This window comes from Scyliorhinus torazame, chromosome 1 (genome assembly GCF_047496885.1).
Source record: "Scyliorhinus torazame isolate Kashiwa2021f chromosome 1, sScyTor2.1, whole genome shotgun sequence".
NCBI classification, from domain to species: domain Eukaryota; kingdom Metazoa; phylum Chordata; class Chondrichthyes; order Carcharhiniformes; family Scyliorhinidae; genus Scyliorhinus; species Scyliorhinus torazame.
Window position 1 is genome coordinate 145,302,859 of NC_092707.1, and position 27,589 is coordinate 145,330,447.

At 47.4% G+C, this 27,589-nt stretch overlaps 1 protein-coding gene across 4 annotated transcripts in view; it reads right to left on the reverse strand.

Moving 5' to 3' along the window:
* The window catches only part of pabpc4 (poly(A) binding protein, cytoplasmic 4 (inducible form)), a 100,520-nt gene that overhangs the window by 54,521 nt on the left and 18,410 nt on the right, over positions 1-27,589 (reverse strand). For 3 of the 4 annotated variants that reach the window (XR_011943266.1, XM_072500957.1, XM_072500958.1), the window contains 2 exons: positions 13,667-13,806; positions 11,001-11,095 (listed from right to left, as the gene is read on the reverse strand). Coding sequence is in view for 2 of the 4 variants with exons in the window: in XM_072500957.1 (XP_072357058.1) it covers positions 11,001-11,095; positions 13,667-13,806 (235 nt within the window). In the remaining 2 variants the exon portion in view is untranslated. The remainder of the gene's footprint in view (positions 1-11,000; positions 11,096-13,666; positions 13,807-27,589) is intronic. The other variant, XR_011943272.1, reaches the window with a different exon arrangement.

Here is a 27,589-nt window from a genome sequence, read left to right on the forward strand (position 1 = left end):
CCTGGACCAGTCTTAGCCCCGAACACTCTCGACTGCAACGACGACCGTGCTCATCAATGGGCATGAAACATCCTGTCTGATCGACTCTGAGAGCTTCATACACCCCAACACGGTAAGGCGCTGTTCTCGCCCCGTTCACCCAGTTAACCAAAAAGTCTCTCTGGCCTCCGGGTCTCATTCAGTGGAGGTCAAGGGGTTCTGCATAGCGAACCCCACGGTCCAGGGAAGGAAGTTTAAAAATTACCGGCTCTATGTCCTTCCCCACCTCTGCGCTGCCACACTCCTCGGGTTAGATTTCCAATGCAACCTCCAAAGCTTAACCTTTAAATTCGGCGGCCCTACACCACCCCTCACTGTCTGCAGCCTCGCGACCCTCAAGGTCAATCCGCCTTCCCTGTTTGCGAACCTCACCCCAGATTGCAAACAAGTCGCCACCAGTAGCAGACGGTACAGTGCCCAGGACTGGACCTTTATTAGGTCGGAGGTCCAGCAATTACTGAGGGAAGGTGTCACTGAGGCTAGCAATAATCCCTGGAGAGCTCAAGTAGTGGTTGTAAAGACCAGGGAGAAGCATAGGATGGTCATCGATTATAGCCAGACCATCAACAGGTATACGCAGCTTGACGCGTACCCTCTCCCCCGCATATCCGATCTGGTCAACAGGATCGCACAATACAAGGTCTTTTCCACGGTGGATCTAAAGCCCGTCTACCACCAGCTCCCCATCCGCCCTAGCGACCGCAAATACACTGCTTTCGAAGCAGATGGGCGGCTCTACCACTTCCTAAGGGTTCCCTTCGGTGTCACTAATGGGTCTCGGTCTTTCAACGAGAGGTCGACCGAATGGTTGACTGGTACGGTTTGCGGGCCACATTTCCGTACCTCGGTAATGTCACCATCTGCGGCCACGACCAGCAAGACCTCGACACCAACCTTTGAAAATTCCTCCATACCGCAATAATTCCTTAATCTCACATATAACAAGGATAAATGCGTATTCAGCACCAACCGTCTAGCCATCCTCGGCTACGTAGTGCATGATGGAGTTATAGGCCCAGACCCTGAACGCATGCGCCCCCTCATGGAGTTCCCCCTCCCTCACTGCTCCAAAGCCCTGAAACGCTGCCTGGGATTTTTCTCTTATTATGCCCAGTGGGTCCCCAACTATGCGGACAAGGCCCGCTGCTGATCCAATCCACGGCTTTTCCCCTGTCGAAAGAGGCCCGCCAGGCCTTCAGCCGCAGCAAAGCAGACATCACAACGGCCATGATGCACGCCATCGACAAGTCCCTCCCCTTCCAAGTCGAGAGCGACGCGTCCGACATAGCTCTGGCGGCCATCCTCAACCAAGCGGGCAGACCCGTGGCCTTCTTCTCACGCACCCTCCACGCTTCAGAAATCTTCCATTCCTCAGTTGAAAAGGAGGCCCAGGCCATAGTAGAAACTGTGCGGCATTGGAGGCATTACCTGGCCGGCAGGAGATTCATTCTCCTCACTGACCAACGGTCGGTGGCCTTCATGTTCAATAATGCACAGCGGGGCAAGATAAAGAACGACAAGATCTTACAGTGGAGGATCGAACCTCCACCTACAACTGAGATCTTGTATCGTCCCGGGAAGCTAAACGAGCCTCCTGATGCCCTATCCCGCGGCACATGTGCCAACGTACAAGCGGATCGCGTCCGAGCCTTCCACGAGGACCTCTGCCACCCAGGGGTCACTCGATTCTTCCATTTCATTAAGACCCGCAACCTGCCCTACTCCATCGAGGATGTCAGGACAGCCACCAGGAACTGCCAAATCTGCGCAGAGTGCAAGCCGCACTTCTACAGGCCAGAGAAAGCGCACCTGATAAAGGCTTCCCGTCCCTTTGAGCGCCTCAGTATGGACTTCAAAGGGCCCCATCCCTCCACCGACCGCAACACTTCCTGAACGCGATTGACGAGTACTCCCGGTTCCCATTCCCTGCCCTGACATGACCGCAGCCACAGTCATAAAAGCTCTCCACAGTATCTTTACACTGTTCGGTTTCCCCGCCTACATACACAGCGATAGGTGGTCCTCCTTTATGAGCGATGAACTGCGTCAATTCCTGCTCAGCAAGGGCATTGCCTCGAGCAGGACGACCAGTTACAACCCCTGGGGAAACGGACAGGTCGAGAGGGGGAACGGAACGGTCTGGAAGACTGTCCTACTGGCCCTACGGTCCAGGAATCTCCCAGTCTCCCGCTGGCAGGAGGTCCTCCCGGATGCCCTCCTCTCCATCCGGTCACTGCTGTGTACCACGACCAACCAAACACCTCACGAACGTCTCCTTGTCTTCCCTAGGAAGTCCTCCTCCGGGACCTCACTCCCAACCTGGCTGGCAGCTCCTGGACCCCATCCTGCTCCGCAAACATGTGCTGGTGCACAAGTTGGACCCATTGGTCGAGAGGGTCCATCTCCTCCACGCTAATCCTCAATACGCATACATGGCATACCCCGACGGCCGACAGGATACGGTCTCCCTACGGGACCTGGCGCCCGCTGGATCCCCACACACACCCCCACCACCAATCCCACCCTCCCTCCCACCGGCGCACCCCACAGCCTACCCAGGTGGATCGGTCCTCCCACCGGTCCCGTCTAGGGGTGATGAAGCTGCCGAAGGAGCCGAAGCCACGCTCCCGGAGCCACAGATGCCCGAACCGGCGCCTGCATCACTACCGAAGTTACGACGATCGCAGAGGCCGACTAGGGCCCCCGATCGACTAATTGCTTCATTCTGAACTGTAAATAAATTTTGTAAATAGTTGCGATGTAACAAAGCAAAACCACTGTACTGATGCATACCAGGTACCTCCATAACCTTAACCTCGACCACTGTGTAATGCGAGGCCACCACCCCCGCCGGAATCATGTGGTAGTCTGTATTAGAGGTATTACGGTACACTGTAATGCTGTAAGATCATTGGTGTAGAAGGTACTGTTTTCATTGGTTAAGCCTGCCTGCTGGTTCCGCCCAGTAAGGCGGAGTATAAGAACCCATGTCGCCCCAGCAGCTGCCTTCTGCACCTGCGCTGCTGGGGGAAATATAGAGTGTAATAAAGACTTCAATTGTCTCCAATCTCGCTTCTGGAGTTATTGATCGAGCATCACGAACATTAGTTTGGGGTGGGGGGGGGGGGCTGTGTATATTAAGGGTGACTATGGGTAATCCCTGATTCCTTTTTGTCATTTGTTTATGTAATCATGAGGGCTGATGTTTGGGGGTTGGTGGGAGGATGGGAGCGTTGTTATTGTTATGGGGATTGACATATCTGTTGCTGGTTATTTTTTATTGTTGGTGGGTGTAAATTCGGGAGAAAATGTGAAAAAGGAGAATAAAAATATATATATTTTTTTTTAAATCACACACACAAGAGAAACAAACCGAGGGATGGAAAGGGGTAAAAGCAATAAGGATTAAGAGTCCTTGCTTTTAATGTTGAATTCCTTTCCGTAAGTTTCCTTCCAGCATGCAAAGCTACCGGTATACGATGACTTCCGGTTGCGGCACATAGGTAGAGGTCGCATGTTTGGTGGCTCCTGCCAGAGCAGTCTTTTTTGGCCCTTTCAGCCCGGTGTTTGGTGACAATTTGTCCATGAGGAACTGTGGGAAGATTTAGGGCATTTGTAGAATGTCAAAAACCAGAGAAGAATCTAGGGAAGAAAGTAGTGAGCAAAAGGCCGCCAACGAGCGTGGTGAAAGATGCAGCAGGAGGAAAGAAGGTGGGAGAGCTCGTTGGGTGGGAGCACGCTCATCACAGTGGAGAAGATGACGGAGGTGATGGCTGTAGAGTTCGAACGGCTGTTTTCGAATTATTTAGAAAAGTATCAAATGGTGACGATGGAATTGGTTAAGGTGTGGGTGGAAGAGACCCTTGCCCCGGTGAGAGAGAAGTTGGTGAGAACTTTGACAACGGTACGGGAGAAGGGGAAGAAAATGAAAGGGTTGGAGGAAGCCTTGTCATGACACAGTGACCAGTTCACCTCGATGGATGAGGAGCTGCAGAGGGTTTCAGTGATCAGCAAAGATCAGCTGAGAGCCAAAGTAGAAGACCAGGAGAACATGTTCGGCAGATATAACCTGAGGAACGTGGGTGTGCCTGAAGGGGTGGAGAGCCAGAGGCCTACAGCATACTTGCAAATTGATGGGGGAGGATCCCCCCCAGAATGGATTGGACAGGGCTCACCGGTCGCTCTAGCCGAAACAGAGGATGAATGAACCACTGAGGTCACTGATCGTCTGTTTCCATAATTTCCAGGTGAAGGAGACAGTGCCTGAGATGGGCGAAGCAGAAGCGCGTGATGGAGTGGGAAAGCAAGGGTATATGCATATAGCAGGACTTAACTACGGAGCTGACAAAGAGGCGGGCGGCCTTCGGGCAGTGCTGTACAAGCACAACGTGTGGTTTGGTGCGGTCTACCCAGCGAAGCTGCGGGTTACGCACAACAGCCGAGACTATTACTTTGAGACGGCGATGGTGGTGTTTGTGAAGGCAGAAGGCCTGTGACTGGACTGAATTTGGTCCAGTCAGAGTGGTGATATGGAACGTACGAGTGCTGGGAGGACCGGAGAGTGGAGCGCAGGTTTTCTTGCCTTTTCAAGGCAAGGGTGGATAGGGAGGTGAGGGAGGAGCAGCAGCGGCTAATAGAGATTTTGGAGGTGGATGGAAGATATGCGGAGTCGGAGCTATTGGTGAGGAGGAAGCAATTGCAGGCAAACTTTGACCGCCTGTCTACGGGGAGGGTGGTCCGTCAGGTGAGGCAAGCGCGGGCGTTGTGTATGAGTATGCCGAGAAGGCCAGTCTATTGCTGGTGGGCCAGCTCCGTTGGCAGGTAGTGGCAAGAGAGATCATGTTGATTAAGGATGGAACAGCTCCGGAGCAGGTAAATAGGGTGTTTGAGGACTTTTATAGAGGTTTCGGAGTTGCCGGAGGATGTGTCGGAGATGAGGGAGTTTTTGGAGAGACTGGGAATGCCAAAGGTGGGAGAGGAGGAGAGGGCCGGGTTAGAGGAGCCATTAGGACGAAGTGGAGGCAACCATAGGAAATATGCAATCAGGTAAGACACCGTGGCTGGATGGGTTCCCAGTGGCGTTTTATAAAAAGTTATAAGGACAAGCTGGCACCAATGATGTTGGAAATGTTTGAAGATGCAATGGTTTTGGGGGGGGGGGGCTGCCGGAGACAACATGGCAGACATCTATTTCATTGTTACTGAAAAAGAAGGATCCGGTGGAGTATGGGTCATATAGGCCTATTATATACAGAATGTGGATGCCAAGATATTGCCAAAGGTGTTGGCGGTGAGGCTGGAGGAGTGTTTCCCAAAGGTAATGGGGGAGGATCAGACGGGGTTCATTAAGGACAGGCAGCTGTCATCGAACGTGTGGCGGCTGCTGAATGTGGTTCTTTCTCCAGCAGAGGGGAGGGAGTTAGAGATGGTGGTGGTGTTAGATTCAGAGAAATCATTTGACAGAGTGGAGTGGAGTTATTTGTTTACGGTACTGGAGAAGTTTGGGATTGGGCCTAAGTTTGTGGCTTGGGTAAAATTGTTCTCCGAGGATTCGACAGCTTGTTTGTGGACGAACGAGACGCAATTGGAGTACTTTCCACTATTCCGGGAAACGAGACAGGGATGTCCCATGTCCACCCTCTTGTTCGGTTGGCAGTTGAGCCCTTGCCGATTGCGCTGAGTGGTTTGGTCTTATGGGGGGGGGGATGGAACACAGGATATCTTTGTATGCAGATGATTTGATGTTGTAAATTTCAGACCTAGGCTCATCGGTGAGGGACATAATGGGGTTGGCTAGGGAAATTTGGGGCGTTTTCGGGGTATGAATTGAACTTAGAGTGAGTATTTTGTTGTATCTCCTCTAGGTGCTGGTGGGAGTGGGAGGGTTGCCATTTCGGGTAGCGACAGCTGACGTTAGGTACTTGGGGGTACAGGTACGCGGAATTTGGCTCGATTCCATAACCTAAATTTCACGAGCTTGGTGGAAAAGGTGATGGAGGATTTGGGAAGGTGGGATAGTCTCCCTATTTCTTTTCTTTTTTTAATTTAAAAACAACTAATTTTATTAATGACACTATAGTTAAATATGCAGCAAATACAAAAGGTTGACTAATTCCTAACCCCCCCCTACTCACACACACTCACGCACACAAGACAGACAAACACAGAGGGGGGAAGATGGGTGTAAAAATAATGCTGAAAGTAAAACGAAAGAGACTTTGTTACAGATGGCTGTTTCTAGCACAGCTTTCTTCAATCGAGGCTTTCAGGTAGAGATTTCCATTTTGAGTCTGTAATGGTTTCCCCCTTCCTCCACACTCTCTCACCCCTCACACTCTCTGTCCCCCTCTCTATCACTCCCCCCACACTCTCCTCCCTCCCTCACTCTCCCACCCCTTGCTCTCCCTCCCCCTCCCTCACTTCTCCGCACCCGCTTTCCTGCTCACTCTCCCTCCCTCTCGCTCTCACACACCCTCCTTGCCCCACGATCTCCCTCGCCCCGTTCTTCCGACCCCTCATTCTTCCACCCTCTCACTCTCCCTCCCCTTTGTTCTCCCTCTCCCTCGTTCTCCAAGCCCCTTGCTTTCCCTGCTGCTAGCTCTCCCTCGTTCTCATTCTCCTTCATTCTCGCTCTCCCCCTTCTCACACTCCCTCTCCCTTGGTCTCCCTGTCGCTCGCACTCCCAGTCCCTCTCTCTTGCTCACGTTCGCCATCACTTGCCTGCCCTTACTCGCTCTCGCCCTCTCCCTCGCTCTTCCCCGATCTTTCCTCTCACTCTATCTCACACTTTTCCTCACTCTCGCTTTCTCTCCCTCGACCTCCCTCCTCCCTTGTAGTCTCCTATTTCATTGGCTGGCCAGGTGTAGGCAGTCAAAATGAATCTAATAATAATCTTTATTCGTGTCACAAGTAGGCTTACATGTACACTGCAATAAATTACTGTGAAAATCCCCTTGTCCCACACTACGGCGCCTGTTCGGGTACACAAGAGGGAGCATTCAGAATGTTCAATTCACCTAACAAGCATGTCTTTCGGGACTTGCGGAGGAAACCGGACCACCCGGAGGAAATCCACGCAGACAGGGGGAGAACGTGCAGACTCCGCACAGACAGTGATCCAAGCCAAGAATCGAACCCGGGTCCCTGGCGCTGTGAAGCAACAGTGATAACCACTGTGCCACAGTTTCTGTTTTTGTTCGTGTCTGCTAGTCTTTTTGCCAAAGGCATTTTTCCGAGGGATGGATAGGCTGGGCTTGTCGTTTGGAGGTGTTGGGGGTGAAGTATGGGCTGCAGTGTGGAGGACTTTAGGTATATGCAGGTGCGGAATTTTGCAAGAATGCCTTTCCTGAGTTTTCAAGTGGCACCTATAGTAGGATTATGGAGGAGCACAAGGAGTCAATGGAATGGATTAAAGCCAAGTGGGAAGAAGAGTTGAGGATGGGGCTGGAAGAAGGATTATGGTGCGAAGTGTCAATGCCTCAATCTCGTATGCGAGGCTGGGGTTGATTCAGGTGCACTTAATGAAGGCAAAGATGAGCCGGCTGTTTGAGGTGGAGGATAGTCGCGAGCGGTGTGGGAGGGCCCAGTCAACCATGTCCATATGTTCTGTTCCTGCCCGAAGTTGGAGAAATATTTGGGGTCGTCTTTCAGCACCATATCCACGGTTCTGCATATGAAATTGGAGCTAGGTCCCCTAGAGGTTATATTCGCAGTGTCAGACCTGCCGGAGTTGCAGACAGGAGCGAGGGCAGACATTTTAGCCTTCACCTCATTGATTGCTCGTAGGCGGGTTTTATTGTGATGGGGTCAGCTTCTCCCCTTAGTGCCTTGGCGTGGCTGGGGGGCTTGTTGAGAGTTTCTGTCCTTGGAAAAGATGAAATTTGCTCTGAGAGGAACAATTGAGGGATTCCACCAGAAATGGGGGCTGTTTATTTTTCATTTTGGAGACCTGGTTGCTGTCGAGGGGTAGGGGATGGGGCGCCAGGTACTGTTGGTGTAAATATGTTAAAATGTTGAATAAAGGGGCGGCATGGGCGCAGTGGTTAGCACTGGGACTGCGGCGCTGTGGACCCGGGTCAGAATCCTGGGTCACTGTCCGTGTGGAGTTTGCACATTCTCTCTATGTCTGCGTGGGTTTCACCCCCCACAATCCAAAGATGTGCAGTGTAGGTGGATTGGCCATGCTAAATTGCCCCTTAATTGGAGAAAGAAAAAGAAATAATTGGGTATTCTAAATTTATCAACAAAAAAAAATGTTGAATAAAAATATAATTTTTTAAAAAAGCCACCAGTGTACAGTTGGTGATGGTCTTCTAGCAGAAAGTGATCATTCAGTACTCACAGGCAGTAGGATTTCTTCTGGAGAAACACTTTAGCCTTTACTAAACTGGGCCTTCAACTCAAAGGTCCACCTTTGAGCCTACTTCTCTCTTAAGACTTTCTGTCTCACATCAAACCCAGCTTCCAGCCCGAGTTTCAATCTCAATCCTTTGCAGTTTCACTAAAATTACAACCAGCTTTACTGGGAAAAAAGAAGAGTTCTTACACTGGATTCTTTACAGAGAATTCATCAGATCTTTGGAGCAAAAATCAGAGATGCTTCTTCCAGCTTCTGAATTGAAAGTGAAACTAAAACAACCAAGCCTTACTGGGGAGAGAGACATTCCAGAGAAATCAAAACCAATTGACAAAACCCAGCATTTCAAGCCAGTTCATTGGCCACCAGCCAAGTCAGTCACACTGAGTCATCACTAATCTCTTGAATTAAAGGCAAAGCCCGCATTAAAGTCACAGGCACATTTAATATCCATGGCTAAAAATTGTGATAGCAAAAAACAAAAGGGGAAAACAGTAAACAAACAGGGTTTAAACAGGAGGATCTTTACACTGTACACAATCCTGTCCTCACCTGTGCAAATTAACTGCCAGCAGGGTCACCTGGATAATAATGAGCAATAGAAATCCTGGCTAATTTTCTTCTCCCAAGTAGAAGAACACTCATGGTTGCATCCTACTGCTGCCTTATCTCAAATTAGCTGACCTAGCAAAATGCAAGCATTTGACCCAAGGCTTCATGGTCTGTAAGGCTCAGCTGATTAATAGATATTGATAGACTTTTCGCAAACTTAGAAATTAGCTTATCTAATAAAATAATTGCAGTGTCCATTAAAACTAATGATATATTCATGTTTTATGCAAAAGCTGAAATGTACCCTTGCAATAATAGGGAGATGATGGCACAGTCGTGCTGTCACTGTACTAGCAAACCAGAGACATAGACTAATGTTCTGGGGACACTGGTTCAAATCCCACCACAGCAGCTGGTGGGACTTAAATTCTGTTAATAAAATCTCGAATATAAAGCTTGCTTCAGTAATGGTGACCATGAAACTGTCATTAATTGTTGTAAAAGCCAATCTGGTTCACTATTGTCCTTTACGGAAGGAAATCTGCCCTCCTTACCTGGTCTGGCCTGCTATGTGACTCCAGACACACAGCAATGTGGTTGACTCTTAACTGTCCTATAAAAGCCACTCAGTTTGAAGTCAATTAGGGATGGGCAATAAATGCGGACCTTGCCAGCAATGCCTAAATCCCATGAAAGACTTTTAAAAAGATGATTTTTTTTTTTTTAAGCGTTAACCAGATATTTTGATGTGAATTAAACTATAGTGGTAATGTGTTCTCAACGTAAAAGACAAAACTCTAATTCAATGTGAGTAATTTTTAAAAATATAAATTTAGTGTACCCAATTCATTTTTTCCAATTAAGGAGCAATTTAGTATGGTCAATCCACCTACCCTGCACACCTTTGGGTTGTGGGGGTGAAATCCACACAAACAAAGGGAGAATGTGCAAACTCCACACGGACAGTGACCCAGAGCCGGGATCGAACCGGGTCCTCGGTGGTGTGAGGCAGCAATGCTAACCACTGTGCCACGGTGCTGCCTTTTCAATGTGAGTGATAACATTTGCTTTTAAAGATGCTCTCAAAAACACTGAATTGAAACAAAAAAAAGGTAACAAAATGTAAGATCGTCCTTTCAGCATACATTAAATAAACCGAAAATATTTTAATGTATTAGCCATAGATTGCGGTCTGGTCACAAAACATGCACAACTTCCTGTCTTCCACATCAAAACTGCAAAGTGGGAAGCAAAGTTAAATCAGCATTTGGCAACTAGAAGCTTCGACAGCGAAGAGTTATGGTCATTAGGAAAATAAAAATCGAACTGAGGTTAAGAGAAGAAAATGACTGGGTGAAATCGTAAAAACAAACCAAACGATTTCTGTAGTGACTTGACTTCTGGAGCAAAGCATTGTTTGACTGACCCTGATGTTTCAAATCATTTTGTAAATGACGATGTCTAATTAAGTCTAACATCATCCAAACAAGGTCACATTATAGAGGCAATCTTGTTGTACTGCATTGTTTGTCTTTGCTTTCACCATAAGAAAATGCTCGTGAAATTTATGGTACAATATGTTTATGGCTCAGGCTGCCTCATTTTCCATTAATCCATGTGGCACTCAATAAAGCAGAATTGTTAGCATTTGTCTGCATTATTAGAAGTCAATTTTGCATTCCAAAATTCATTTCTCAATTCAGTAATTATAATCACTGAAACTAATTCTTAATGTCAGAATTAGAAGTTCTCAAAGCACCTCAAATTTTATTTGGAAAATAAAATAGTTGAGAAAATGCCAATTTTGGAAAATCCCAATTTTACACCAATTCTTTCAGTTGACCATATTGAAATTTGGGAGTATGGGGCCAATTCAATTTCTCCGTGTTCTTCAGGTATCAGTAATTCATTTTGGTGACTGATTAATTCTGTCTAGTAAGAGTAGCATTCTGGGTAGCTGCATATTAAGCATGTGCCAAAGAAAATTAGCAGTCACGATCCATTTCCATGCTGGACCATAAAGTTAAAAGCTCCTGCGGACCTCCATACACACCTTGAAAGCATCTTCATGTTTTTCATAGCTAACAAAACCAAAACCTTTGCACTTTCCGTTTGGATCTGTCATTACTTTGACACTGAGGGTTTTGCCTAAGAGGGCAAAGAGAAACAGAAAAAGGACAGATGAATATCAGCAGATAAGAAACTAATGAAGCAGCAAATAGAATTAGCATTCCTTTGCAGAAATAGCGTAAGCGCTCCCTTCTGGAGAAGAAGATCTGTACTGCCCCTCCCTTCCCTGCTCTCTGGTGATTTACATCTGTAATAACCTTTGCACTCATTTTTTCATTGCTATTGAGTTATGAAAGCTTTGTGTCTCCTCTAAAAGGAACCCAAAATTTTAGACTCATTATCTGAAAAGGTTAGGCATGCTTGCATCCTCAGGGTACTTGTACCCCAAAATTTAAATTGGTCCCATTAAGTCCAATGAGAAACAATTGATGCAATATAGGTGTAGAATTTTCATCAGTTCTTTATTTGATAAAAATGTCTTCAGATTTTGTGTGCAATCTTTTGTTTGGTACTATCTATGCCTCATTCAGAATGTTGCATTAATCAATTTCATCTCCACAGAATCCCTTTTATTTTAAACTGCGAGTAGTGACAATAGTTGCAATGATGGCAATTGTAGAAGCAGAAAAGGCACTTGCTTATTCTGTTCTCAGAGTAAACTGAAGAACTGTAACATGATTTCATTTAAATTCTACAAGTGTTTAAAAGGGTAAACATTAGCTCAATTAATATTGAAACTGCTCAGTTTTAATGCAACATAGACTTCCAACAACATAAGCGATGCTGGATCATAGAGAAAAATAAAGGAAGCAACAATAATGTGTAAGCTGGATATTGCAATGCAAGTTTCATTCTGACTCCCCAAAGCCTGTCCACCATCGACAAGCACAAGTCAAGAATGTGATGGAATACTCTCCCCTTACCTGAATGAGTGCAGCTGCAACATCACTCAACAGCATCCAGATCAAGGCAGCCCCGCTTGGTGGCACCCTATCCTCAAACATTCAATCCCTCAGGGCAGCACGGTGGCGCAGTGGTTAGCATTGCTGCCTCACGGCGCCGAGGTCCCAGGTTCGATCCCGGCTCTGGGTCACTGTCCATGTGGAGTTTGCATATTCTCCCCATGTTTGCGTGGGTTTCCCCCCCCACAGCCCAAAGGTGTACAGGGTAGGTGGATTGGCCACGCTAAATTGCCCCAATTGGAAAAAATGAATTGGGTACTCTAGATTTATAACAAAAAAAAAAACATTAAATCCCTCCACCACCAATGAACAGTGACAGCTGTGTATACCATCTACAAGATATACTGCAGGAACTCACCAAGGCTTCTTGGGCATCACCTTACAAACCTACGATCCCTACCATCTGGATGGGTAAGGGCAGCAAATGCATGGGAACACCACCACCTGGAAGTTCCTCTCCAAGTCACTCACCACACGCACCATCCTGACTTGGAAATATATCGCCGTTCCTCACAGTTGCTGGGTCCAAATCATGGAATTCCCTCCGTAGTAGACTGTGGGTGTGCCTACAGCACAGGGACTGCAGCGGTCCAAGGCAGCTCACCACCACCTTCTCTTTTTTAAATTTAGAGTACCCAATTCATTTTTTCCAATTAAGGGGCAATTTAGTGTGGCCAATCCACCTACCCTGCATATCTTTGTGTTGTGGGGGCGAAACCCACGCAAACACCGGGAGAATGTGCAAACTCCACACGAACAGTGACCCAGAGCCGGGATCAAACATGGGACCTCGGTGCCGTGAGGCAGCAGTGCTAACCACTGTGCCGTCTTGCTGCCCCCATCACCACCTTCTCAAGGGCAATTAGGGATGGGCAATATATTCTGGCCTAGCCAGTAACGCCCACATTCCATTAAAAAATGAACTCAATAAAACAATCCTGAAACGGTTGTAAAATGAAAATTCAATTTTTAAAATTGGGCATTTATCTCTCTCCCCATTTACAAAAAGTACCATCAGCATATAAAACTAAGTATCATGAACCGTGAGGAGGACAGCAATAGACTTCAAGATGATGTAGAAAGGCTGGCAGAATTTCAAGAAATTTAATGCAGACAATTGTGAAGTGATACATTTTCCTAGCAAGAATGAAAAAAAGCAATAAAGAGGAAAGAAATCCCAGAAAAAATGAGGTAATTCAATGATTTTCTTTGAAGAATGAATATTACTATTCTCTCCTCTACTGCCCGGTACCAAGGCCATCTGCAGTTAAAACTGAATTCAGGACCCTGTCAGTGCTGCTCACTAGGAGGCATACGGAAGGAGTCAAACATTGTTTCTCGATGGAAAGGCATCTGGCCTCAAGCAGCATCATGCCACAGCAAAGCACTGATCAAGAATTTTCAAGAAAGAGCAAAGTGACCGTTGAGATAATTTAATCATACCAGGAAACCTTCAGGTGAACAAATTGCCATGAAACAATGCTCAAGTGCTAAGAGCTTGAAAATTCAAAGACAAATGAAAATACAATAATTTGAAAAATAAATGAAAACACAACCCATGACATCTGGAAGCAGTCCTGCAGAGGAGTGCATTTCCATCACTACCGGAATTGAAAAACAGGAGCACAGCACTACCAGTTTATATTATCTCCATCTCCAGCCACACATGTAGCAGGGTTACACTCACCAAATTTATCAAACATTTCTTTTAGTCGTTCGTCATCCATATCATCTCCAAAGTTCTTTATGTAAACATTGGTAAATTCTTTTGCTTTTGCACCAAGTTCAGCCTCCCTCTCTTTCCGAGATTTAAAACGGCCAACAAATCTAAATTAAAAAGTTATATAATATTTAGTAAAACACAAAAATCAACAAAAGCTTCCATGATGCATAGATTGAAAATTGATTGTGGTCCTTTAGATCAGATATTTGTTCTGAAAATATATATAAACTTATGATGTAGTTTGCAACATTTTGACAATTGAACCAGTCTGAATAACCTCATTCCTTTCATCTCCTCCACTAAGTAAGATTTCTTCATTCGTCCTCACAGTAAGCAATAACTATAAACTCTCACACACATAGAAAGTAGTAATGCTGCCCTAATCCTGAAGCTGTACTGTCAAAGGGGATTAAATATTAGCATTAGACAAAAAAGGCACATTGAATGAATCATAACCCTTTCTGTGGAACTGATGTTTTATAACAAACGTCTGATCTGCGCCAGCACTGCAACTGAGCTTGTAAATACAAATACTTGGAAACAAAAGATGGATTTGAACATAGTTAATTCACTATGATACTTTGACATAATGGGCGTGATTCTCTGGCCATGTTACACTCTTGCTCAAACGAAACAAGGCCGGTGAATAGTGGGAGAGGCAGTGTAGCCACTTAAAATGGCTAACTCCCGATTTAAAATGGCGAACGGCAAAGGCTGATGGGAAAGTCAGCCAACTGGATAAAAACGAGCAGCTGCAGGTTGACTATGTATTTACCTCTGGAAAGGCCAGACAAGATCGATACCAGCAACCATCAGCATAACAAAACACCAGCCATCTGCATACTAATGAGCAATCCCCGGGAACAATAAGCAACATTTAGACACATAAAGCAAAACCAGACTCTTCGGCGCCAGCAGAAGCCTACACAAAAGGAGGTGAACGACCACCTCAAGACCGCCCATCGATCAGGGAACTGCTCCAGCATTGGAGAAAATCGAACCAAGTGATTGGGACAAAGTCCAATCACTTGGGACCAGGTACAGGATCTGCCCCGAAAGGCGGGAAGCCCCTGGGGACTATAAGAATTGAGCCCCAAGTTCAAGGCGCTCTCTTCCACTGCTGGCAGTTCTCTTCACTCGCTCTTCACTCTTCAACAGCCATTCAAAATTGTAAGTCTTACTTCAACGCTCGCTATGAGATAGGCGCTCTTAGCTATCAATCTGTACCTACTTCGAATCCCACAGGCTCAGAACCCGAATGAAAGGCCATTTGTTTCCCTGACCTGGTGGGCCAGTTCCAAGTTAAGTATAGGCCTGTTAGTTGTAAGAAGGAGCTTAGACATAGAATTTATGCATGAGCAGTGATTACTGTGTATAATAAATGTGCTTTGATTTAAATCTTACTAAGCGGTGTATTGGATTATGTTAAAATAATATATATTTTATTCAAATTTTTCGGCCAAACAAAACAATACAAATGTTTTCCCTTTTTACAACAATAAAACAATATAAATAAGTGACCGTTTTAACAAGTAAATAACAAAAATAATAATTCTCCAGATAATAAAATCAAACAATCCAATATACATAACCAAGTACAAATATCTATACAAAAACCATCCCTGAGGACCCACCCAAGCACACCCCCCGCCCCCCCCCCCCTCCCCTGGGTTGCTGCTGTCACCGTCCCATTTCCTTTATCGTTCTGCGAGGTAGTCAATGAACAGTTGCCACCGCCTGGTGAACCCTTGAGCCGAACCCCTTAGCGCGAACTTTATCCGTTCTAGTTTTATAAACCCTGCCATGTAATTTATCCAGGTCTCCACGCCCGGGGGTTTGGCTTCCTTCCACATAAGCAACATCCTTCGCCGGGCTACTAGGGACGCAAAGGCCAAAACATCAGCCTCTCTCGCCTCCTGCACTCCCGGCTCTTCTGCAACCCTAAATATAGCCAACCCCCAGCCTGGCTCGACCCGGACCCCCACCACCTTCGAAAGCAACTTTGCCACCCCCACCCAGAACCCCTGTAGTGCCGGGCATGACCAAAACATGTGGGTGTGGTTTGCTGGGCTTCTCGAGCATCTCCCACACCTATCCTCTACCCCGAAAAATTTACTGAGCCTTGCTCCGGTCATATGTGCCCTGTGCAAAACCTTGAATTGTATCAGTTTACCCTACGTAGGGCATCAGCCCACAGCCCCTCCTCAATCTCTTCCCCCAGCTCTTCTTCCCATTTTCCCTTCAGCTCATCCATGATCTCCCCCTCGTCCCTCATTTCCCTGTATATATCCGACACCCTACCATCCCCCACCCATGTCCCTGAGATCACTCATCTTGAATCTCCTGCGTCGGGAGCTGTGGGAATTCCCTCACCTGTTGCCTCGCAAAAGCCCTCAGTTGCATGTACCGAAATGCATTCCCTTGGGGCAACCCATATTTTTCCGTCAGCGCTCCCAGACTCGCAAACGTCCCGTCTATGAACAGATCTCTCAGTTGCACAATCCCAGCTCTCTGCCATGCTCCAAATCCCCCATCTATTCTCCCCGGGACAAACCTATGATTATTTCTTCTCGGGGACCGCACCGAGGCTCCCATCCTTCCCCTATGCCGTCTCCACTGCCCCCAAGTTTTCAGTGTTGCCACCCCCACTGGACTTGTGGTGTATTTCTTCGGGGAGAGCGGTAACGGCGCCGTCGCCAGTGCTTGTAGGCTGGTTCCTTTGCAGGACGCCATCTCCAATCTCTTCCACGCCGCTCCCTCCCCTTCTCCCATCCACTTACACACCATTGAGATATTGGCGGCCCAGTAGTATTCACTTAGGCTCGGTAGTGCCAGTTCCCCCCTATCCCTGCTACGCTGCAAGAACCCCCTCCTCACTCTCGGGGTCTTCCCAGCCCACACAAAACTCATGACACTTTTCTCGATTTTCTTGAAAAAAGCCTTCGTGACCATCACCGGAAGGCACTGAAACACAAAAAGGAATCTCGGGAGGACTACCATTTTGACCGCCTGCACCCTACCCACCAGTGACAGGGGCACCATGTCCCATCTCTTAAAATCCTCCTCCATCTGTTCCACCAATCGTGTTAAATTAAGCCTATGTAAGGTTCCCCAACTCCTAGCTATCTGAATCCCTAAGTACCGGAAATCTCTTGTTACCTTCCTCAGCGGTAAATCATCTATTCCCCTGCTCTGCTCCCCCGGATGCACCACAAACAACTCACTCTTCCCCATATTCAATTTGTACCCCGAGAATTCCCCAAACTCCCTGAATGTCTGCATTATCTCAGGCATCCCCTCCACTGGGTCCGCAACATACAGCAATAAATCATCTGCATACAATGATACCCGGTGTTCTTCTCCTCCCGAGTACTCCCCTCCACTTCCTGGAGCCCCTCAGTGCTATGGCCAGGGGCTCAATCGCCAATGCAAACAGTAGCGGAGACAGGGGACACCCCTGCCTCGTCCCTCTATAAAGACGGAAGTAGTCAGACCTCTGCCTGTTCGTGACCACACTCGCCACCGGGGCCCTATACAGCAGCTGTACCCATCCAATAAACCCTTCTCCAAAACCAAATCTCCTCAGCACTTCCCACAGATAGTCCCACTCCACTCTGTCGAATGCTTTCTCGGCGCCCATCGCCACCACTATCTCCGCCTCCCCCTCTGGTGGGGGCATCATCATCACCCCTAGCAGTCTCCGTATGTTCGTGTTCAGCTGTCTCCCCTTAACGAACCCAGTTTGATCCTTGTGGACCACCCCCGAGACACAGTCTTCTATCCTCGTCCCCATCACCTTGGCCAGGAGCATAGCACCTACGTTTAAAAGGGAAATGGGCCTGTAGGACCCACACTGCAGCGGGTCTTTTTCCTTCTTCAAAAGGAGTGATATCGTCGCCTCCGACATAGTCGGGGGCAACTTCCCCCTTTCCCTGGCCTCATTAAAGGTTCTCGTCAAAAGCGGGGCCAGTAGGTCCATATATTTCCTATAAAATTCCACCGGGAATCCGTCCGGTCCCAGGGCCTTCCCCGCCTGCATGCTCCCAATCCCTTTTACCACCTCCTCCATCTCAATCTGTGCTCCCAGTCCCGCTCTCTCCTGCTCCTCCACATTCGGGAATTCCAGCTGATCCAGGAAACACATCATTCCCTCCTTCCCTTCCGAGGGCTGAGCCTTATATAACCTCTCATAGAATGCCTTGAACATCCCGTTCACTCTCTCCGCTCCCCGTTCCATCTCTCCCTCCTCATCTCTCACCCCACCTATCTCCCTCGCTGCTCTCCTCTTCCTCAATTGGTGGGCCAATAGCCGACTCGCCTTCTCTCCATACTCATACTGTACACCCTGTGCCCTCCTCCACTGTGCCTCTGCCTTACCCGTGGTCAGCAGGTCAAATTCCACATGTAACCTTTGTCTTTCCCTGTACAGTCCCTCCTCCGGTGCCTCTGCATATTGCCTGTCCACCCTCAGAAGTTCTCTCAACAATCGCTCCCTTTCTTTACCCTCTTGCTTCCCTTTATGTGCCCTTATGGATATCAGTTCCCCTCTGACCACCGCCTTCAACGCCTCCCAGACCACTCCCACCTGAACCTCTCCGTTGTCATTAAACTCCAAGTACCTTTCGATACACCCCCTCACCCTTAGACATACCCCCTCATCCGCCAATAAGCCCATATCCATTCTCCAGAGTGGGTGCTGTTCTTTTTCCTCTCCTACATCCAGGTCTACCCAATGTGGAGCGTGGTCCAAAATGGCTATGGCCGTATACTCCGTCCCTGTCACCTTCGGAATCAGTGTCCTTCCCAAGACAAAAAAGTCTATCCGTGAGTATACTTTGTGAACATGGGAGAAAAATGAGAACTCCTCACTCCGAGGCCTACTAAATCTCCAGGGATCTACTCCTCCCATCTGCTCCATGAAGTCCTTGAGCACCCTGGCCGCTGCCGGCCTCCTCCCCGTCCTGGACCTCGACCGGTCCAGCCCTGGATCAAGCACCGTATTGAAGTCTCCCCCCATTACCAACTTTCCCGCCTCCAGGTCCGGGATACGTCCCAACATATGCCTCATAAAATTTGCATCATCCCAGTTCGGGGCGTGCATTGGATTATTGATCATTACTCGGACTTGAACCACGTGGCGGTATCATAAGGATACCTGGCGACTCAAGAGCAAAGGTGATAAAACAGAGCAATTAAACTAAGGCAAAGTTAGCAACATTATTTGGCGACATCCTGACTCTACCCAATCTAGAAGTGGAAAACCACTCCAGGAGAACCCAGAATTTGAATTAGAGATCCAATTGGAAACAGAAAACCACAAGTGTTCAAGCAGTTCTGATCAATACTCATAATTCGGAAGTGTGTGTATGCATGCGTAACTAACAGGGCGATAAGGTAAAACTGATAGATTTTTTGTTGCGACAAAACTGTCGGAAGTTTGTACATCAGAAAGTAGCGAAAGCCGTACCCGTATTTACAGCACCGCCTTAATACCCCGTCCCAAATTTGAAGAGCAGCATTCGGATTAATACCCCTGTCCCATAATTTGAAGAGCAGCATTTGGATAGGAAGGATGGCAATGCAGCGCCTAATGAACCCAGAGGAATTTGCGGTCGCAGCGACCAGCAGCAGTAGAGTGGGACAATGTCCCATTTGGGAGGAAGAGATCAGGAAATACCTCAAAGGGAAAAGATGGCCCCTTTGGAATGAGAATTCTGAGACAACGAGGAATCAGGCCCCGGGAGTATAGGTCATACTTGGTGGGAGAACCTGAGCGAGATCCACAAAAAGTGCTTAGGGAAAGCTCGCAAGCCGATGGCAATCGTGTCCTGCTTGGCACAATTGCGAGGCACAGAGGAGGTCCTTAGGACGCTCCGCAAAGAAGTTGAGGGCATACTTTGAATGAGTAAGGTCGATGTAAGTGAGGTAGAAAAGGAGAATTTGGAATTAAGAAGGAAGTTGGCAGCAAAAGATGTAGAGGTGGAGGATGCCAAAAGGGCACACCAGTCTTGTCTGGCGCACTTAAGCAGCTTCCAGTCTCAATACGAAAAGGCTTATCAGGACACGCAACATGCAGTCCTGGTACGTGAGGAAACTGAAAAACAGGTAGAAGCATTACAGAGACAGTGCAGCGATCTAAAGGCAGCATTAAGAGCACTCCATGCTGACACCACAGAACAAAGGCAAAGCACGTTAGATCACGCAAAGTGCCGGAAACTTTTGGAGAAATATTAGATCAGGAAGACGGCCCTGATTGGGAAGAATTGAACGAAACAGCGCAGAGATATGTTCAGGGAACATGTGCGCAGGGAAAGCCACAAAAGAGAAAAGCGCCCCAACCCCCCACACAGCAGATAGTTCAAGCTCCAATGAACCCTGTAACCGCCCACCGCACAGCCACATCGGACGATGCGGAATTTCTATACTCCACCCCCTTAACAGTGACCCAATTACGGGACGCGTGCGATAAGATCACACCATTCCTCCCCACCTCAGACCCCCACCATTCCTTTGCCACAGTTAAGCATCAGGCGACCATGTACGGCCTGAATGAGCGAGAGCATGTAAAGCTCACGGTTTTAAGTTTAGACCCTTCAGTAGCAGCAGCCCTTCCCGACCCACAGAGTGTAGGAGGAGGCACCCTCGCAGAAATGCATACCGCGATCCTGGAAGCGATCGGGTATAACCGGGGTGACCCCGTAGATGGCCTCAACAAACGTAGGCAAAAGAAATCCGAGCACCCAACAGCGTTTGCTGGACGCCTGTGGATCCACTTTGCAGCAGTCTTTGGAGACTTAGACCACGCCCATTTGTCCCCAGACAACATGGCCAAATGGACCCGCACCCTTATCTCCCATGCCACAGAAACAAGACAGAAAGCTTGCGCGAGTTATGATCCTTCAGAGGAGGCCCATAACGAGAAGTGGGTAGTGAAAAGATTGTCCCGCGCTTGGGAGCAATCTGTTCAAAGTAAACCCGCAGTTAAGAATACTGAGGAAACGCAGGCCGGTGCAGATATGCAGGCAGTAAAAACAACACACCAGAACCACACATGGGTGAATGAGGGAAAGAACAGCCCCCCACCCAAGTCACAGGAGTGTTACAACTGCGGACAGTTGGGACACTTCGCAAGGGAATGCAATGCCCCTAAAAAGCCACAGAGAGCCCAGCAGACGGGCACTCGGAGTAAGAAAAAGACAGCCCATTCATAGCGTTAGCGCCCATTCAGATCAGACGGACTTGACCGGAACGGACTGACGGTGTATGGGCTCCCCCAGTTGGGTCTGCGACACCCTTTGGGATAGGTCCGGACGACCGGTAGTTGCAGCGAAAATTCGGGGACAGCCCATCGAATTTCTCTGGGACACAGGAGGGTCCCGCACCACAATAAATTCCTCCACCCTGTTTCAAAAAGACACGTGGCCCACTACAGCCACTATCACCCTCAGCGGTTTTACAGGCCACTCACAGCAGGGACACATCACAGCCCCTGTACCCATTCAAATCGGTAACATCACCACCAGGCACCCCGTAGTTTTAGTTGACCTGCCCCACACAGCAGAACACATTCTGGGAATCGATTTCATGAATTCCCATAATCTTTCATTCGATCAAGTCAACCAGTGTGTCTGGAAGATGGCAAAATCCGCAATAGCCCCCGCAACGTTCAACACAGGAGAGTATGCGAACAAAATTAGCGCCGTAGGCGAATTTTGGTTCAACCCGACCACGCATAGCACGGACAAGCAGGTTAGGGCAGTTCTGCAAAAGAACAGGGCAGCATTCACGACCCACAAGCACGACTGTGGACGGATGACTGGCTCCGTACAAATAACAGGACCTGACCCTAGACCCCAAAAACAGTATGGATTTCCCCAAGAGGCAGAGGGAGAAATCTCCAAGGTAATAGAAAGCTTATTAGAGCAGGGCATAGTTAGATCAGTAGCCTCCACTAATAATGCCCCGATTTGGCCAGTGAGAAAGCCCGATGGATCATGGCGACTGACCATTGATTACCGGGAACTCAACAAAATCACCTCCGCAGCAGCCCCCACAGTAGCCACAAGTCCCGAGACCATGCTCAAGCAGGGACTCAATTCCCGATTCTTTACGGTTTTGGACGTCAGTCATGGATTCTGGTCCATTTCATTGGCAAAGGCGTGCCAGTGACAAATGTGATATAAAATAGTTGCTTTAAAGATATTAGTTACTGTAATGTAGATATAGGCCGGTCTAATTTATGTTAGTTCACAGACAAATGATTTCAGAGAGCATGGCAAAGGAGGGGGGATGGGGTGTTTAGAGTATGAGGAGAAAAGGATGCTGGGTAATAAGAGGCCAGGGGAAGGGATGAGAAGTGAGCCAATTAGGATGCATGGCCAGGTCAGGAGGGGTATAGGATGACCTATGGGAATCGTGTATGTGAAACTTGATGCCATTTGAATGTATTGGTAGAGATTTCTTTGTTCTTGAGAATCACTCGATTCTGTAGATCTAAGAAGCAGTTTGTGTTCTTGGTTCTGAGAAACGAGTCAGACTTGCAAGTCGAATAAAAATAACTAATGCTATGCCTACAAATCCATCTCGAGTTTTATTGAGGCCAGACTGACGGGTAAAGAATTTATTAATTTCTCATTTGGTGCCGAAACCCGGGATTTCTCAAGACGGTTCTGACCAACCGCAAAATCAGAATTGGATTGATTTTGGACAAGGAGAGTGGAAAAGGGCCCACAATGTATAGCTGGAAAATGACCGTGCATTGATTTTTCCCCTCTTCTTATGGTCTGATTAGTCTGGTCACTCGCGATTGGTACGGAAAGATCGTCTCGACGAAATCAAAGGTCAGTCTGGGGATTAGAAATTTAACTGATGGGATTTCATAATTGATGATTCGGTTTTGGGATTAATGGGACATCTAAAAAAGATGGTTTAATTCCATGTGTGAGTTATGATTCGGTTTTGGGTTAGGTTTTGGGATTAATGGGACATCTAAAAAAGATGGTTTAATTCCATGTGTGAGTTATGATTCGGTTTTGGGATTAATGGGACATCTAAAAAAGATGGTTAATTCCATGTGTGAGTGTTTTTAAGAACTAATGGGACCTCAGGAAGAGGGTTTAGTTCAATGAGTGTTTTTAAATCTATAGTTGATTAAGCTAAAATTGTATCCTTGGACTGTAGTGGCGAGAAACGATAAATTTTAAAACAAACTGGATGCTGCATGTTAGTTAAAGCAGAAGTCTCTCAAAGGGTTAACAGCAGCTTGAGATAACAGGCAGCTTGTGGTGTAATTGGATATCTTTCTTTCGAGTCAGTGAAACTCCAGCAAAGTTTCGTTTTGAATTAATTAAAGGAAACCAGTGGGTTTCTCCACCTCTTTGATAAAAGTTTATTATTTTCGAAAGCAATTACCAGAATCTTAAGTTTTAATTACTTGAAATAATGTTTATCTCATTTTATTTGTGAATTAATAGAAACTTAAAGAGTTTCTTTAACTCCATTTTAAAAAGTGTAAATCTGGCGATGACAGTTGACTTTGCTCCGGTATAAATCACCGCAGCTAACTGCTCCCTCATTGATAGCAGGCAACATTTTTGTGAATGTAAGAAAAACTTGTTAAAAGAAAAATTGTTAAGATAAAGAATTAAGTTGTAAAAGTTATACAAGTTTGTGTTAAGCAAATCGTAAATTTAGTTCTGAGTTGAGATCAGAGCTAAGCTTGCAGGTTGCAGTAATTCAATTTGAATTTTCAAACATTTTAAGTTTTACAAGAACACTGTTAAAACCTTTTCAATAATTTTGCCAAGTAGCAAAAATTGCCATTGGTTATAAATAGGCAAAAAAAAAAAAATAATAATAATTTTAAAAAAGAGCCAAAGTATGAAAGCTAAAGAGTGAATTAGATTATGGAGACAATATTGTCAACATGAGAGGGATAAGATCATGTTATTAATTTGGCAAGAAAATGCCCTTAAAATGGGGATTCCAATTAGTGAAGAGGGTAAAAAAGAAAACGCTGGACATCTTGAAAAAGGAGTGTGCATTCAAAAAAACGCACAAGTAAAGAGAGGGTGGGGGGAAAAAAACAATGGGCTACATAGTTCAATGGCTGGCTTTGCATTGACAGAGACAGAGGATGAAGATTTGGCCCCTGGACTAACCTCCAGAACGATTTTATAGGACCATTGCACCCTTGCAGGAATGGCTATAAATATGTACTTGTGGTAATTGACACATTTACGAAATGGGTGGCAGCATTCCCAGCCCGCACCAACACTGCAAAAACTACAGCCAAGATTTTGACCCACCACATCTTTACAAGATGGGAACTCCCCCGCAGTATTGAATCAGACCAAGGTTCCCATTTTACAGGACGCGTCATGCAGAATGTCCTCACGATATTTGGCATCACCCAAAAATTCCACATAGCATACCACCCACAGTCGAGTGGTATTGTGGAGCGCATGAATCGGACCCTAAAATCCACCCTCAGAAAAATGGTCCAGCAGAACACCACCACTTGGGACTCAGTCCTCACTTTTGCGCTGATGTTCTTGCGTAACACAATGTCTATTTCCACAGGTTACACCCCACACACCCTCATGACAGGGCGCCCCATGAAAGGCACAGAATATTTGTTAGGTTTAGACTTCCCCGAAGTGACAGCCCTCACACACGAGAAAACAGTACAGCAATTAGTTGAAAATGTTAAAACGGCTCAGCTAGCAGCCGCAGTAAAATTGGGCACAAGAAAGAAACAGAGCAAGGCTTGTTTCGACAAGACAGTGCATGCGACTGAGTACAGTATAGGATAGCAAGTTATGCTCTCTGTATATAACCCTAGCACATTCCTGTCACCAAAATACTCGGGTCCGTATTCCATTGCGGATAAAGTAAGCCCTTCTGTATGTAAAATAAAGTACCCCAACGGTAAGACTGCGTGGTTCCATATAAACCAGCTGAAGGCATATGGAACACAGTCTAACCACGCACCCGTCATGCTCGACGCAGCACACCACGCCCCACCCACAGCCAACGTAACCCTACCATCCCCCAACACGTCCAGCCCAGCCACGGACTCGGCCTCGACTCCACCCCCGAAATATACACTCCGCCCCAGAACGCCCACATCCGCCTCAGAACGCCCACAGACTGCAGCAGCAGAGACAGCGACTGTGACTCAGACGATAGCCACAGCACGCCTCCCTACTACCCCCATGCAACAGGACCCACACCCAGCGATTCCGACTACGATCCAAGTGATCCCTTCATAATCACTTTCCTAAACAAACCCCACCACCGACCACCGAATTACACTGACGACCCCAATTTTGTCCCCACACAGCTAGACACCAACTATTGGCACCGAGATAACTAGTTCCGACTCGTCCGCAATGACGAGAGCGACCCCACCTCACACCATGCAGCCCTTTCAGCCCTGATACACTCAAGAGTATGGCACCCGGGAGAAGATGACGACCTTGGGTCTGACTCCCACACCGAGAACCCCATTGCGACCCTGTTCGCAACCGAGAACTGAGGTGTCCAGATGATGTTTTAAAGGAACCGCTTGGGAGAAGTGGTGTCCTTTCTGATGGAACCTGCAGCATGTTTTATGCTGTTTGTAAGTTTGTTAAATGTTGTATGTCCGACAGGAAAAAAAGTTTTCACGGCCCCACGCCTTTTCAGCCGAAACCTCCGAGGACTTGCCCACAGAGACTCACTATTGCCAGACGCTAGTTCAGCGGAACTAGCTTGTCTGCAGAGACTTGTTCAGACGCCCGTTCGTAACTGCTCTTCTGGTTCGAAGGTAGAACCACTACGGCAGCCCCACCACGATGACTACATTTCTTGCCCGTTCTTGTCGGTTGCTCAGGCAGTGGAGAAACGGCTTGGGACCCGCCCTGCCTGGGAACCCCCCCCCCCCTCTGGTCAACTACGCTCGGGTAGGAGAGACACGGCATTGGTAGCCGTCCTACCCGGGGACTCCATCCAACTTTTACCCGTCGCGGCCCATACGCACCTCATTTTGGCACTTACAGTTCAAAAAGTTTTGTTTTGTTTTGGTAACCTTTCGGTTGCCAACCACATGCTATTTACATCCTGAAACATTTGGATGGTAAACCACGCAGTCTACGAGACGGCTCGCACTGGTTCATTATTGGGAAGTGTGTCTTGTCCTAAAATTCGATTAAAAAAAAAAAAAAATGAAGGAGTCACACATAGTGACCAATTATAAAGGGAGCAATTGGCACTACAGGACAGACACACTATCGTACGAGATGTCAAACAAAGATAGTTACAGACACTATGCTTGTTTCCACAGAACTCCAGAAGCTCCAGGACCGGAGAAGAGAAGAAAAGGAAAGAGAAGAGCCATGAGAACTTCCTTCACATGGATCAGCGTCATCTTTACGGACATTTGGTTGCGCGTGAATGCGAACCCCATGACTTCAAGCACCCCAGCCGTTAATGTTTCACTTCCCCACAGTACCCAGAGCCCAGTCACCAGCGACACCACATCATCTTGGTGTGCCAGGTTTATAACCTGGTACTCCCTGTCCTATGTAATAGAAACCTTACTGGTATTGGCGATACTCTGCTGCATAGTGCAGACTATGCGTCTAAGGAAATGGAGAAGGACAGCCTACCGCGCTCGAACCCCGGTATATAGAATCAGATCTCCTATTTTCGGATACGACCAGACCCCCGACCCCCGCGATCTATAATAAAGAGCATTCACTTGCGTTTATTGTAAATAAAGAAATGTAAAGAACTGTTTATGAGCAAATTGTACGATCCTGAGCTTGACTGCCAAGCCAGGAAAACTGTGTATAAAATGCTATGATTTTGTTTGTATGGTTGAGGAAGTTAGGATGATGAAATGTTTAAGTGAGTGTAGTGTATTAAGGATAGTTAGAGGTTCCCAGTTTATTGTTTTGTAATGCATGTCCCTATTTGACATAGCGCCCTTAGAATTGTTAGTTAAAAAATTTTTTGCAAAGCTATGGTCAGTGCAGAGGCCATGAAGGAAGTGCCCCCCCCCCCAGGTCAGGGAATGGAAAGCAACATAGTTATGTGATCCTTCACGCTTCGCGTTAGGATGACAAGGAGGGAATGTAGCCGCTTAAAATGGCTAACTCCCGATTTAAAATGGTGAACGGCAAAGGCTGATGGGAAAGTCAGCCAACAGGACAAAAACAAGCAGCTGCAGGTTGACTGTGTATTTACCTCTGGAAAGGCCAGACAAGATCAATACCAGCAACCATCAGCATAACAAAACACCAGCCATCTGCATACTAATGAGCAATCCCCGGGAACAATAAGCAACATTTAGACACATAAAGCAAAACCAGGCTCTTTGGCGCCAGCAGAAGCCTACACAAAAGGAGGTGAACGACCACCTCAAGACCTCCCATCGATCAGGGAACTGCTCCAGCATTGGAGAAAATCGAACCAAGTGATTGGGACAAAGTCCAATCACTTGGGACCAGGTACAGGGTCCGCCCTGAAAGGCGGGAAGCCCCTGGGAACTATAAGAATTGAGCCCCAAGTTCAAGGCGTACTCTTCCACCGCTGGCCTGCCTGTCTGCTGCGTGCTTGCTCACACCCATCACCTGCACACGGTGTGCCCGGGGGGGGGGGGAGATGGGCCGGGGATCGGCCCGCATTGCGGTAATAAGAAGTGAAAGAGTCATCATCCTGGTTGTGTGCAATAGAATTCCCCACTCTCCTGATGATGCGGCCCACCCTCACCCCCTACTTAGCCTCATCCCCCCTCCCCCAGTGCCTTCAGTGATTCTCGTTGTGCTGGACCTTCCTAGCTCTACCAATATGTCTAGGTGTCTCCCCAGGATGCACATTAGAGGTGGAGGGCAGCCAGCTGCT